Raw genomic sequence first — 13656 nt, 5'->3', positions numbered from 1 at the left:
AAGTGGCATGCTGTGTACACTGAAGCGCTGATGCTATCTGCAGTGAGCTGCCATCAGATAGCTATTGGTGACGTGCAATGACTCTTTTCTGGCTACCAAAGGTGCAGATTGTTAATCAGAAGTTGGACTTTAGCAGCGTTCAATCCAGGTGTGGCTCAAAGGATAATATCAAACACATCCCGGGAGGAGGCAGTGTGAGTACCTTCACACTTTGAATGCATTGTAATAACCCTGACCCTCAGTGGCATGTTGTGTACACTAAAGCACCGATGCTATCTGCTGTCAGATAGCCATTGGTGGTGACGTGCTGTCCTTTAACCCCATTAACCCCAAAGACATGGTGAGATGAGCCCTAACAAGTCCTGGACATGGACAGAACTAACTGACCTGCGCAGAAACCATGTCTGTAACAGAACATCCCATTAACTGGAAGGTTTGACACGACCTGGAAGGCTGGATGCCTCATTGTCTGCAGGATGGGTGCCTCTGGCAGACAGTGACCTAGCTGCTGATGCAGTAAATGGATAGATCTATAAGCACAGTCCTTGTTGCTTAATAGGCTGCTAAATTGCCCAGGACTGCACAACATGGGAACGTGCAGGTTCCTGCCCATTCCCAGCAGGCCAGCATGGTCCATGCAGACATTGAGCTGCTCTTTGCTATGTCCAGCAGTGCCTGTGGAGGCTGAACCTGAACTAATATGGCATTTCCAGCTGTTCCCAGATAAAACAGTGGGACTCAGCTTTCAGAAACCTGGAGAAGCTCCACAGAGGTTGGTGGATTTCCACCAGTCCCTATGGAGACAGTCTGGGTGTGGGCACATCACTGAGACCCCAAACAGTGTGACCCAGGGGCTGGTCTGAGGGAGCTGCTGGTGCCTCTCACATCTTCCTGCTGGATTTCCTTTGTGCTGGTGTTGATCCCTATGGATGCCCTCCTGAGGAACGGAGCATTGCAGAGGGCTTGGCATGTGAGCACTGGGACATAACTGGGTTTGCAACCTCCCTCTTAAATTTGATCTCATCCTGCATTTATTTAACAGGCCAGAGGAGCTGCTCTGCAGAGGTCACACCTCTGTGAAGCAGGGTCTGTGCTTGTTCTGCTCTTTCTTACCCCAGGGTCCTGCTCTGGCTTGGACTGCTTGGTGGACCACTTGTGACACCAGGAGTTAGTGTTCCTCATGCATCGCCTGTGCTGGGGCTGCTCATGAGCTTCAGCACAGTGTGGTCAGCTCCTCCTTGTCTCCACTGAGAGCTCACTGCACACACAAGCATTTGCAGCTGTAGTGGGTTATGAAACACCTGGAATCTTGGCTGGAGGTTGTCATGGGACATGGAGAGCAGCAGCTCAGTGTGCTTGGACCAAAGCCATGTGCGGGCATGGCTGTCATGGGACACTCAGAGGGGCAATGAGAGCACCAGGGCTTGGTGGCCCCACACCTCCCTCCTCTGCTGCAGGGACCTGGGGTTGGTACCTCTGTGTTCTTAAGCCAGTGGCTGCTTCAGCCAAGTGATGTGTTAGGCCAGAGTTGACCTAAGCATTGCTGATGTGAGAGGTGGGACCCCCAGGTCTCTGTTCCCAAGCAAGCAGCTCTGTGGCCCTTTCCCTTTCTTGCTACAATGGGGAGGCTCTTTGCTCCCCAGCAGGATGGTTAAGGGGTTAATGGAACCTGTGAAAAGAGAGAGCTTCCATTGCTGGTAGCTTGCTCTGGAAATGGGAGGTCTTCCAGTCCCAGCTCTCAGTGGTGCCTGAATTCCTCATAGGCCCTTGGGTCACACTGGGATTAGAAAGGCATCGGTTGTCCCTTTGGGATCTGCTTCCTGCCTTCCCTGTGCTTTCCTCCTGCCCCATGCACCAAAGGTGTGATCCTTCCCCAGCACTGTCTCTATGTCTGTGTGTGCCATGTCCTCCCAGAGCCAGGGATTGCTCTTCTCCCCTCTCTCTGTCTCCACTCTCTGTCCCACGTGCTTCCAGATATGTGTGAGCATTGAGACAAGGTAGGCCCCTAGCTCCATGTGTGGGTAGGATGGGATGGGGGCACCGAGCCTCTCTTCCCCCATTCTCTTCCTTGCTGCATGATGGAGAGGGAGTGTTTCTCAGTGCTGTGCACAACCACAGTCCAGCCCCTGGCTCTGAGAGGAGAAGTGAAGGATGCCCCTTCACCCTGGGGCTTTGGAGCCAGCACAGGGTGCTTGGATGGAGAGCAGGGGCTATGGTGAGTCCTTGGTGCAGAGGCTGCCTCTGCTGAGGTCCCTTTGGGGGTGGCACATCCATCCACTGTGAAGCCAGAGAGCAGCACATGCTGCCCATGAAGTGCAGCCTATTGTGAGAGCCACTGTTCCCTGTGAGTAGGAACCAGCCTTGAGGTGTTGCTGATGTGGTTCCTCCTGCACAGCCCCACTAGTACAGCCAGTAGTGTGCTGGTTCCCACAAGACCAGCTCCAAGGGCCTTATGGGGATGTCTTCTGCCCCCTTGTCTCCTGCTCCTGCCGTAGCTGCTGTGTCTGTGCTGTGGTTGCTGTCCCTGACAGACCCTGCAGTGCTTTGGGTGGTGTTTGAACCTCTAACATTACCACTAAACAGCTCCTGTTACCTGTTCCTTGTGTGTGCGTCTCATGTCAGCAGTGTCTGTGTGCAACAGGCCCCACACTGGGCACGGATGGGGCAGTGTCATGGGGTTGCTGGGGATGGGATGGGGAACACGAGTGAAAACCAGAGCTTGATACCATGAAATGCTGTTGTGGATGGATACCTGAGTCTCTGTAATGGGAACTGCTGCCTGACAGTTAACCTTTGCCTTGCCTCTTTTTGTTTTTAAACCCTGGTTTCCATTACAGCATCGTTCAGAAATGCATATTTTTGGTCACTCTTTTGAAGAGTTCTGTGCACATTGATCATTTCTGTTCTTTCAGTTTTTGTGGACATAAACTTTATGTTTTACACCAGAAAAGGTATTTATTTTTTACGTTTTTTCTCTCTGGTTCTTTCCTTCCTTTGGATGATGTGTTTGCAAATCTCAGTTAATCACCACTCCACTTTCTCTCTCTGTAAGCACTTTAAACTTGCCTCTACCCCCCCTCTGTGGAGAGGTGATCTCGTGCATGCTGACATGTTAAAGAGGCTCCTGCACACGGGTGTTAATGCTCTCCCGTTTCCAATGACAGTTTCTCTTGTCTCTCTACTCCTCCTGGGGTTAAGCTGTCCTCTCCCTGGCTGCAGCTCAGGTGCCGCTGTGTGTTGTGCCTCCCCTGTGCCATGCTGACCATCCCTCACTGCTTCTCCTCTCTCACATGGACAGGTTCAGATCGTTTACAAGCCAGTCGACCTGAGCCACGTCACATCCAAATGTGGTTCCCTGGGCAACATCCATCACAAACCAGGTACCCTTGGGCTCTGCTGCTGCTTCCTGCTGTGCACTGGGACATGGGAAGGGTTGGGATGATTCTCTTTACTCACTGTGCTATGGACCTGAGCATCAGTGAGCCCTGGGGTGCTGAGCACTGTTCCTAGCTCAGTGACCATCAGATCCTCTCGGATCTGACTGCTCGGGTGTAGGGAATGGGTCTGGTGTGATGCATGAAGGTGCCAACACATCCCTGCAAAGGGAAGTGTTCAGGAGCAAAGAGAGGGGACTCGCTGCTGTTCTCCTGCTGCTCCCTCTGCCTCTGGCTGAGCCTCAGTTGGCTGGCACAGCAGCTAACCCAGCCCCATGCTCTTGTCTTGCAGGTGGTGGCCAAGTGGAGGTGAAATCTGAGAAACTGGACTTCAAAGATAAGGTGCAGTCAAAAATCGGGTCCTTAGATAACATCAGCCACGTCCCTGGAGGAGGAAACAAAAAGGTAAAGGGGCTCCAGGAGAGGTGTTGCTGTTCTGCTGCAGGTCCTGCTCACCCAGCCCATCTCCAGGCCTCTGGGCACAGTGTTCCAGTGTGCTGTGGTCGCAGAGGAAAGGGGATCTGCTCATCCTGCATCCTCAGGCTCTGAGCTGAGGCTGTGCAGGATGCTTGGGGGCAGTTAAAAGGCAGGCAGGTGAAGTACTGAGAGCTTGGGGTGAGCTGTTCCTGCCAGGGCTTCTTAGCTGGGTAAAGGCCCTTTACAACCTCTCTTTAAGGGCACCCACATCCCTTGCAGGCAGGAGCAGGTGAGCACAGAGTTGTAGGGGGTCTGGTGTGATCCATGAAGGTGCCAACACATCCCTGTAAAGGGAAGTGTTTGGGAACCAGGAGTTGTGTCCAGGCTGGTGGCACACGTGGTTGGGTTTCTGTAGGGAAAAGGGGGATTTATGTTGCTTGGGTTTCAAACACTTCATTCTTGGGGGGGGGAAGTTCTGTTCTGGCACTTGGGTCTTAGCCCTGTTTGCTCTGTGCACTCCCAGCTCTTCGCTGGCCTCTGTCTGTGGGATCACTGCACTTCCTTACCCTTCTCTTGCTGCTGCTCCACATCACACTGCCCTGTGCTTCACTGAGCCCCTTTCCATCATGTTCATTCCATCCTGGCACATTCCCAGTTAGAAGAACGTGCCCATTGAAGGGGTAAAGGTGTGACTCAGCAGTGGCATCACTTCCCATACCCTGCCTGAAGCCTGGAGGTGCAACACGAGTTCAGATGCTGCATCAGGATGTCTTTGTCCAGCCCTTGGCACCAGGGACCATCCTGGTGGGATGCTCTATCCGCAGGGATGGGGCAGGACACAGCTGAGACCCATCCATGTAGGGTGGCTGAGAGCAGCTCCACTGCTCCATCCCCAGCCTTGCTCTGCAATGCACAAGGTCCCCAGCTCTTCAGGCTGAAGCCTGGTTCCTCTGCTTCTTCCTCTTGCACTGGGTCCCCTATGGGGAGCTGGATGCTCTGAGCTCTGCCCTGTACCTGTGCCCACAGCTGCAGCTCTCCTTGGCTGCACTTGGAAGGCTTTCCTGCTCTCTCCAAAGCAGCTGCTGCTCTTGAGCCCCTGCAGGACTCTGGTTTCCACTCTTTCTGCCCAGTTTTCTGGTTCTTTCTCTGGTTTTTGCCCTTTTTCCTGCTGGGTGACACTGATCAGATCTTGGGTCTCGTTGCTGATGCCTTTTTCGCACCCCACCACCCTGGGGGGTTTCTTCACCCATAGAAAGGCAAGGAAGACAAGACCCGTCCCCAGGCTGCTCAGCCCCCCAGCCCAGACCCTGCTGGGCTCCAGCCCCTGCAGAGCCAGCCCCCAGCCCTGCACTTGGCTGCTGAGGGCACCAGTAAGTAGCAAACCTGACCCATTGCACATGTGCTGGCCAGGAGAAGAGGGGTTTGGCTTATGGGAGCAGCGCTTTGTGCCCTGTGGGGTAAGGGGTAAGGGGTATGGGGATGCTTTGTGTGCTGGATGGGAATCCCACTGTGTGCTGGATGGGAATCCCACCTTTGTGTATGGGAATCCCACCTTTGTGTGCTGGATGGGAATCCCACTGTGTGCTGGGTGGGAATCCCACTGTGTGCTAGATGGGAATCCCACTGTGTGCTGGATGGGAATCCCACCTGTGTGTGCTAGATGGGAATCCCACTGTGTGCTGGATGGGAATCCCACTGTGTGCTGGATGGGAATCCCACTGTGTGCTGGACGGGAATCCCACTGTGTGCTGGATGGGAATCCCACTGTGTGCTAGATGGGAATCCCACTGTGTGCTGGATGGAATCCCACCTCTGTGTGCTGGATGGGAATCCCACTGTGTGCTGGATGGGAATCCCACTGTGTGCCGGATGGGAATCCCACTGTGTGTGCTGGATGGGAATCCCACTGTGTGCTGGATGGAATCCCACTGTGTGTGCTGGATGGGAATCCCACCTTTGTGTGCTGGACGGGAATCCCACTGTGTGCTGGACGGGAATCCCACTGTGTGTGCTGGATGGGAATCCCACTGTGTGCTGGATGGGAATCCCACTGTGTGTGCTGGATGGGAATCCCACTGTGTGCTGGATGGGAATCCCACCTTTGCCATAGAGCTTTGCTGGGGGTGTGGGAACAGTCCTCAGCCACACCAGGAAGCATTTGGCAGCATCCCTGGATGATGCTCCTGTTGTGCCTGAGGACTGGGGGTTACTGGTGTCACTGTACCCACACCCTGAGCAGCGACGGAGCCGGTTGTAGCTACAGCCTCACGTGTGTGTGCTCAGCACCCATCCATGCTCAGCACCCATCCATGCTCAGCACCCATCCATGCTCAGCACCCATCCATGCTCAGCACCCATCCATGCTCAGCACCCATCCGTGCTCAGCACCCATCCATGCTCAGCACCCATCCGTGCTCAGCACCCATCCATGCTCAGCACCCATCCATGCTCAGCACCCATCCATGCTCAGCACCCATCCATGCTCAGCCCCCATCCATGCTCAGCACCCATCCATGCTCAGCACCCTTCCATGCTCAGCACCCTTCCATGCTCAGCACCCATCCGTGCTCAGCACCCATCCATGCTCAGCACCCATCCATGCTCAGCACCCGTCCATGCTCAGCACCCGTCCATGCTCAGCACCCATCCATGCTCAGCACCCATCCATGCTCAGCACCCATCCATGCTCAGCACCCATCCATGCTCAGCACCCTCTGCTCTCATTGCAGATTGAGACCCACAAACTGACCTTCCGTGAGAACGCCAAAGCCAAGACTGACCATGGTGCTGAGATCGTCTACAAGTCCCCAACCATCTCTGGTGACCCTTCCCCACGTCGGCTCAGCAACGTCTCCTCCAGCGGCAGCATCAACCTGGTGGACTCCCCCCAACTGGCCACACTGGCCGATGAGGTGTCTGCCTCGCTGGCCAAGCAGGGCTTGTGATGCGGCCCCATGGGCACAGAGCAGGGGATGGGAGAGGATGGAATAAGAAAGGATAAGGAAACATCATCATTTGGCCTTTTTCCTCTGTTCCTTTTGCAGCTGCTTCCCCCCTGTCCCCCCCACGGTTCATGGGTTAACCTTGGCTTTTACTGTTCATTCAGCTCTAGCTCCAGGACTGCAGAATCAGTGACACGATGAAAACCTCCTCTCCCCCTGCCCCTCTGAGCACACAGCCCCTCCGAGTGCCCCACATGGGGTCCCTCAGCGCCCTATATGCCCCCATATCCCCTGCATGGGGCCGTGTTCACCACCCCACTAATGCAGGCAGGGCACAGAGGGGCTCACCAGACCCCATCACCGGGGGGGGGCCCGTCCTACAGGCAGCACTGGGGGTGACCCCCCTTCCTGCATTGAAGACCCCTCTCATTGGAGGTGTGGATGGAGACAGAGCCGGGTACCCCCAATGGCACCGGGGGGGCTCTGGGCTGGAACCGCTGAGTGGATGAGTAGAGGCTTCCCCCCCCCCAAACCCCATTCCTTTGGCAGCCCCCCCGTGTTGTAGAGTAGATGTGTGTGTTGCTTGGACTGTGCAGGGTGATTGTTTCTGAAGGAGCATGTGTTTCAGATAACCTAATCAATGCTATCAGTGCTTGTGATGGGGGGGGGGGCCCTGCACCCCCCCAGGGCCGGGGGTGGGGGGTGAGGGGCACCCGCATGGATTTGGGTGCAGATTGTGACGTTTTGGGGTTGTTCTTTCTCTGTTTCCCCTTTAAGGTCAGCTTAAAGGGATGGAAGCGGCAGCTCCGTGGCTCTGATGGGCTCATGCGGTAGGAGACACTGGGGAGGACATGGGGGGGTCCTATGGGCAGCTCCCCCCGGTCCCATCCTGCACTGGGGGCTCAGGACCCTGCCTTGGGCTCACAGGGAGCAGAGCAGGTCCATGTACCCCTCCTGCTGCTGCTCCCCCCCTAGGGCTGTATGTGGGGTGCTCTGGGGCTGCCCCATCCTACAACCAAAGAGGCTGAGAAGGGCTCAGTGCATCCCCTGCAGGGACCCCAGGGCATGGGCACTGCTCCCCCAGTGCTGCAGCCTCTATGGGCTCCAGCCCCAGGAGCTGCTGGGCTCAAACTGGTCCAGCACCACCATAAACCAGTCCCTTGCCCCCCTCTTGCGCCGCCTCTCATTGTAAAGATGCTGTGCTCCCATCTGCGACCTCAATGGGTGTGGGATGGAGGAGCTGCTGCTTTGGTCCCCTGTAAAGCAAATGGGAGACCCTCCCCCTTTAAACCCCATTAGGCTGTGGGATGGTGCATGCAGCTCCATCCTGCAGCCCCATAGCCCAGCCCCATTCACCCCCAGCCCCATTCACCCCCAGCCCCATTCACCCCCAGCCCCATGCCTGCATCAGACCCCAAGCAGCCAGACCCCATTGCTGGGTCTGACAATGATGAATTCCGGCCCCGAGTCCCAAACCTGTGTTTTCTGCACCCAAAAAGGTGAATTCCTGCTGCTTGGTCCAAGCCCTTCGGCTGTGGGGGTGGGGAGGGAAGGTTTGATCTCCGTGTAGCATTTAGCTTCGCTCTGTCTGTGCCTGTCCCATCGTGTGTCGTGTGTTACCAACTGGTTTACACTGGTGCCGTAAAGTGGATTTGGAAATAAAGTCATTACTACGGGAACCGGCCGTGTCTGCAGGGGGAGCAGTGGGGAGAGCAATGGGGAGAGCAATGGGGAGAGCAATGGGGAGAGCAATGGGGAGAGCAATGGGGAGAGCAATGGGGAGAGCAATGGGGAGAGCAATGGGGAGAGCAATGGGAGAGCAGTGGGGAGAGCAATGGGGAGAGCAGTGGGGAGAGCAATGGGGAGAGCAATGGGGAGATCAATGGGGAGAGCAATGGGGAGAGCAATGGGAGAGCAGTGGGGAGAGCAATGGGGAGAGCAATGGGGAGAGCAATGGGGAGAGCAATGGGGAGAGCAGTGGGGAGATCAATGGGGAGAGCAATGGGGAGAGCAATGGGGAGAGCAGTGGGGAGATCAATGGGGAGATCAATGGGGAGAGCAATGGGGAGAGCAATGGGGAGAGCAGTGGGGAGATCAATGGGGAGATCAATGGGGCACGGGGGGGATGATGAGAGCAGTGGGGCTGTTTCCTCAGCTGTGGGATGAGGCTGAAGGCAGCTGCTTGGAGTTCCAGTGATGCCTCATGCTGCTGCCCCACTTCCAGCCCAGTTACCCCCAGTTATCCCCAGTCACCAGCACCAGACCCACTCGTGCCGTTCCCAGCCCCATGCATTGGAGCTTGGTTCCCCCTCCCCATTGACTCCCCATGGCTGCTCCTGCCCCATTGAACCCATCCCACCCCACAGCCCATTCCCATGTCCCATCCGCTCCATCCAAGTGTCCCCACTCTTGGCTGCTCAGGCCTCACCTCCTGCCCCATAACCCCCATTGCCCACACCCCCCCCCGAGGTGCACTGACCCCAAACCCCCCCATGGGGCGCGGGTGGCTCAGCCCAACCCCAAACAGACGTCACCAAAACTCTTGGTTTTAATGGTGGTTTTTTTTTTAATCTTTTCTCCTTTTTTTTTGCTTTTTTTGGTGTTTTTAGCAGCACATTTTGTGCTTTGCCAACAGAATCAAGACATGAACAAAGATTGAGTCTCTATGGAGCAGGACATGACACAGCTCAAAGCAGGAAAAGAAAATATTTACAAAATGCTGCTTTTTTTGTGGGTTTTTCGTCATTTTTGTGGTTTTTTTAACGCTAAAAAGGGTTTTTCAGAATTCCCAACCTTATAAATAGAAAAGCTCTTTATGTGCAGGGGCTGTGGGAGCATCGGGGGGGGGGGAACCAGGATGGAGCCTTTCAACCAGAACAGAACCAAAGCCACGAGTTGAACTGTGACCACCCCCAAGCCTGGAGCAGTTTTAGCGACAGGTCAGTACAAAATGAGGGCAAAAAGAGGGAAAAAAGAACAGAAACGGCCTCAGTTTTGGTGGTTTCCTCCTGTTTTCGGTGGGTGCAGACGGGACAGGGACACACCATGGGCACCAATGGGGCTGGTGCCCACAGGAGCAGAGCCTCAAGTGAATGGGATCGATGCCTGTGCTGGTCCCCACCAGCCCCTTCACCCCCTTTATCAGACCCCCATGGCCCTCACCCCAACTTCCAGCTCCATTGGGATACAGGACTCGAGCATCAGGCATGGATGGAACCTGCTGGTTGTCCCCAATGGGTGTCCCTGGAGCGGATCCTGAGCCTGCTCCAAGTGCCAATGGGGCCTCTCCCCTCCTTGCCCCCCTTACAATGGGGCTGATCCCACAATCCCGTTCCTCCATAGGATCCATCCTTCCCATTCCCAACCCAGGGGAGAAGGAATGAGGAGGGGGCCCAGGGGCAGATCCCCCATTGGGATACATGGGATGAGGGATGCGGAGGGCCCGACCACTGTTCAACCCTGGGCTGGAGCCCATGCAGCTCAGAGGGGAGGGCACTGGGAGCACTGGGAGCACTGGGAGCACTGGGAGCACTGGGCGGGGGGGTCATTCATGGGACATGGAAACACGGAGAGAAAACAAAAGAAACCAAAAAAGAACAGGAAAAAAAAAAAAAGGAAACCAAACGGAAAAAAAAAAAAAGCCATTTTCTAAATTCCTTAAATTCACTAAAAACTGTGAAAATTCCGGCAGGATGTTTGAATATCAAACGCAGATTTTGGAAGCTTTAATGCCAAGAGTTAGTTCTGTGTTGGTGTCGCTCATGTCTTCCCTGTGTCTCTATCTGTGCGCTGGCCGCTGGACTGCGGAGGAGGAGGAGGAGGAGGAGGAAGGTGGCGCTGGGGGGGGGCGGCTCTTGAGGCTGCCTGTGGGGGGCAGAGCGGAGCTGGCTTCGGGTTTGCTGCCTGACGTGCGCCGGGTGCACCGAGACAACCGGTCCTGGGGGTCACATTGGTCCTCGGCCTCCGTCCGGGGGTCGTACGACAGGGGGAAGGTTCTGCGCTCCCAGGGCTGCACGGCCTGAGGGGACACACAGGAGGCTATGGGATAGGTCCTGCTCCAAACCGAACCAGGCTATGGGGCTGGGCTATGGGGCCGGGCTATGGGGCTGGGATATGGGGCCGGGCTATGGGGCCAGGCTATGAGGCCGGGCTATGGGGCTGGGCTATGGGGTCAGGCTATGGGGCCAGACTATGGGGCCGGGCTATGGGGCCGGGTTATGGGGCCAGGCTATGGGGCCGGGCTATGGGACTGGGCTATGGGGCTGGGCTATGGGGCCGGGCTATGGGGCCGGGCTAAGGGGCCGGGCTAAGGGGCCAGGCTATGGGGCCGGGCTATGGGGCTGGGCTATGGGGCCGGGCTATGGGGCTGGGCTATGGGGCCGGGCTAAGGGGCCGGGCTAAGGGGCCGGGCTATGGGGCTGGGCTATGGGGCTGGGTTATGGGGCCGGGCTATGGGGCCGGGCTAAGGGGCCGGGCTAAGGGGCTGGGCTATGGGGCTGGGCTATGGGGCCGGGCTATGGGGCTGGGCTATGGGGCCGGGCTAAGGGGCCGGGCTAAGGGGCCAGGCTATGGGGCCGGGCTATGGGGCCGGGCTATGGGGCTGCAGGATGCAGCTCAACCATGCACCATCCCGCAGCCAAATGGGGTTTAAAGGGGGGTCTCCCACTTGCTTTACAGGGGACCAAAGCCCATTCCCCACATCCCCATGGGCAGGATCCCAACTGCATCCCCTGGGCCCCTACATCCCATCACATCCAGGACCCACCTGCTCGTCCAGGCCGGCCTCAGGTGTGGAGCATCGTGTGTCCTCGCTGGACAGGAGCCGCATGGGGTCCCGGCTGAGCGGGGTCAGGGGGGCTGGGAGCAGTTCGGGGCTGATGGGGCTGCGTGGGGAGTGGCTATGGGGCAGCTCCGGGTGTGAGAGGCAGCTGCTCACGTCCGGGGATGCCGGTTGTGGGGTCGAGGGGTTCCCCAGCTGTGGGGTCGTCCGTCCGTCCGTTGATCTGTAGGACCTGAGGGGGGAATGAGGCTCAGAGCCTGGTTTGGTCCCATTAACACCCAGCAGGGACTCAATGCACATGAGCTAAGGATGCTGCTGCCCAGAGCTGAGCTCATCCAGGCTCAGCTTTGTCCCATCCCCAGTCTCCATGTGGCTTTTCCACCATCCCAGTGCCACAGGGAGCAGTGGGTCAGTGATGATGATGATGCAGGAGGAAGAGCACCACAAAACCTCTGCACTCCAGAGCATTTAAACCAAGCCTTAAGGAGGTTGAGCACCTACAGCACTTCCCAGGCTGCAGACAGAGGAACCCCATCAGAGCCCCACATCCATGTGCTCAAGGTGAAGCTGAACAGCAAGAGGCAACCAAAGGCAGCCAAGGAGCAGCTTCCAAAACCCACCTGGGCCAAGAGGTTCAGAACACACAACCCCAGCCCCAAGCAGGCCCATACAAGAGCTGCCCCATAGCAGCTCGAGGGGCTCCATGGGCTCAATCACGGAGCTCTTTAAAAGCCAAACCCGATCCATGGGGCAGGGATCTGAAGGGTTCAGGGCTCCCCACTCAAGGGGAACCAAGGGAGCTCCCCCCAAGTGCTGCCTGGCCCAGGGACCCCACAGCAAGGAGCAAACCTGGGCTGAAGCAGGCCAGTAACACCAGAGCCAGGCCAGTAACACCAGAGCAGGACACTGATGGCCCAGCCTCTCCCTGCACCAGGAATGGGGGAACCCCCATTCCTTGGCCATGGAACTGTGGAACTTCACTCCCACCCCAGCAGGACAGCTCATTGTGGATGGTGACTGAACCACATTAACAGTGCAAGATTCCAACCCTTGTGTATGGATCAGCCAATCTAACCAGTGCTTCCCAGTGTTGGGAATGGCACCGGGACCAGTGCCCCATGCCCTGTGGGTACCTGCTGCCGCGCCGCTGGGGGGGCACACTCGTGCTCCAGAGCCACCGCGCTCGCTCCATCTCCTCACACTTGCTGTGCCGAGCAGAGAAGGCTGCATCAGACAAGTCCTCCACCTGCAAGGGAAGGGGATGGGTCCTGGTTAGGCTTCCATGTATTGAATACACATCCATGTGCAGTGTGTCCAGTGTGAGTGCAGCTGATGGGCTCTGCAGGGAGGCAGATGCCAGCAGTGCCTTGAACTGAGCCTCCAGGAGGAGACTGGGAACAGGAATCCAAAGGGAAACCACTGATCCCAGATGGAGGCATTCAAAGAGCTTAAGGAAATACCATCAGCATCAGTTCAGCTGGAATAATGATTCCTATACAAAGGCTGATGCTCAGGTCTCCTGGTGGCCATGAGAGCCCAGACTCAGCTGTACCAGGGCAGTGAACCCAACTCCTGCCTCATCACACTCTTCCTCCCAAGGAGCCACCACCTCAGGCTGCTTCTGCCAGGCCCACGGGGCCATTGTGCTGCAGGGAAGGCTGAGGCTCCTGCATCCACTGCCTCCAGCATCCCTCATGGATGCTCTTGAGCCCCCATCCCATGTTAAAGTGGGGATAAAACCCTTCTCACCTCCTCATTGTCTTCATCGGGGTTTGCTTTCAGAGCACTGATATCCACTTCACGCCAGCTGCAAGGCAGAGAGAGGGTGTCAGCAATGGACACAGCTGGTGCCCTGCATGCACCAATGCTGTCCTTTGGGGAAGGACAAAGCCAAGCCAGCAAACTTGGGCTCAGTTTTAAGCTTCATGTCTGCCCAAACCCCTCCTGTGCTGTCAGATGAGGGTTTCTCCCCTTTCCCTTCCCCTGCTTCATCCTTATGCAGTGGGTTTGCCTGGGGGACAGGCAGGAGATGTCCTTCCCCATTGGGAGGGTCAGGAATGGAGTGAGGCCACCAATGTCCTCC

The 13656-nt window shown here is 56.8% G+C and overlaps 2 protein-coding genes across 17 annotated transcripts in view; one reads left to right on the top strand and one right to left on the bottom strand.

The window, feature by feature from the left end:
• Positions 1-8472, top strand: part of MAPT (microtubule associated protein tau) — a 40987-nt gene extending 32515 nt beyond the window's left edge. For 6 of the 13 annotated variants that reach the window (XR_004550354.1, XR_004550351.1, XR_004550350.1 and 3 more), the window contains 4 exons: positions 102-3380; positions 3727-3839; positions 5104-5221; positions 6581-6718. Coding sequence is in view for 1 of the 13 variants with exons in the window: in XM_034069995.1 (XP_033925886.1) it covers positions 3299-3380; positions 3727-3839; positions 6581-6796 (411 nt within the window). In the remaining 12 variants the exon portion in view is untranslated. Of the gene's footprint in view, positions 1-101; positions 3381-3726; positions 3840-5103; positions 5222-6580 lie in introns of all 13 variants that reach the window. The other 7 variants (XR_004550353.1, XR_004550349.1, XR_004550348.1 and 4 more) reach the window with 6 other exon arrangements.
• Positions 8473-10394: 1922 nt separating this feature from the next.
• The window catches only part of KANSL1 (KAT8 regulatory NSL complex subunit 1), an 82777-nt gene continuing 79515 nt past the window's right edge, over positions 10395-13656 (bottom strand). For all 4 annotated transcript variants that reach the window (XM_034070155.1, XM_034070154.1, XM_034070156.1 and 1 more), the window contains 4 exons: positions 13323-13380; positions 12707-12819; positions 11559-11805; positions 10395-10811 (listed from right to left, as the gene is read on the bottom strand). In XM_034070155.1, coding sequence (XP_033926046.1) covers positions 10572-10811; positions 11559-11805; positions 12707-12819; positions 13323-13380 — 658 coding nt within the window. In that variant the 3' untranslated portion in view covers positions 10395-10571. The remainder of the gene's footprint in view (positions 10812-11558; positions 11806-12706; positions 12820-13322; positions 13381-13656) is intronic.

The sequence above is a fragment of the Melopsittacus undulatus genome, chromosome 17, assembly GCF_012275295.1.
Source record: "Melopsittacus undulatus isolate bMelUnd1 chromosome 17, bMelUnd1.mat.Z, whole genome shotgun sequence".
Taxonomy (NCBI): domain Eukaryota; kingdom Metazoa; phylum Chordata; class Aves; order Psittaciformes; family Psittaculidae; genus Melopsittacus; species Melopsittacus undulatus.
The sequence above is the reverse complement of the archived record's forward strand: the minus strand, read 5'-3'. Positions and strand labels throughout refer to the sequence as shown.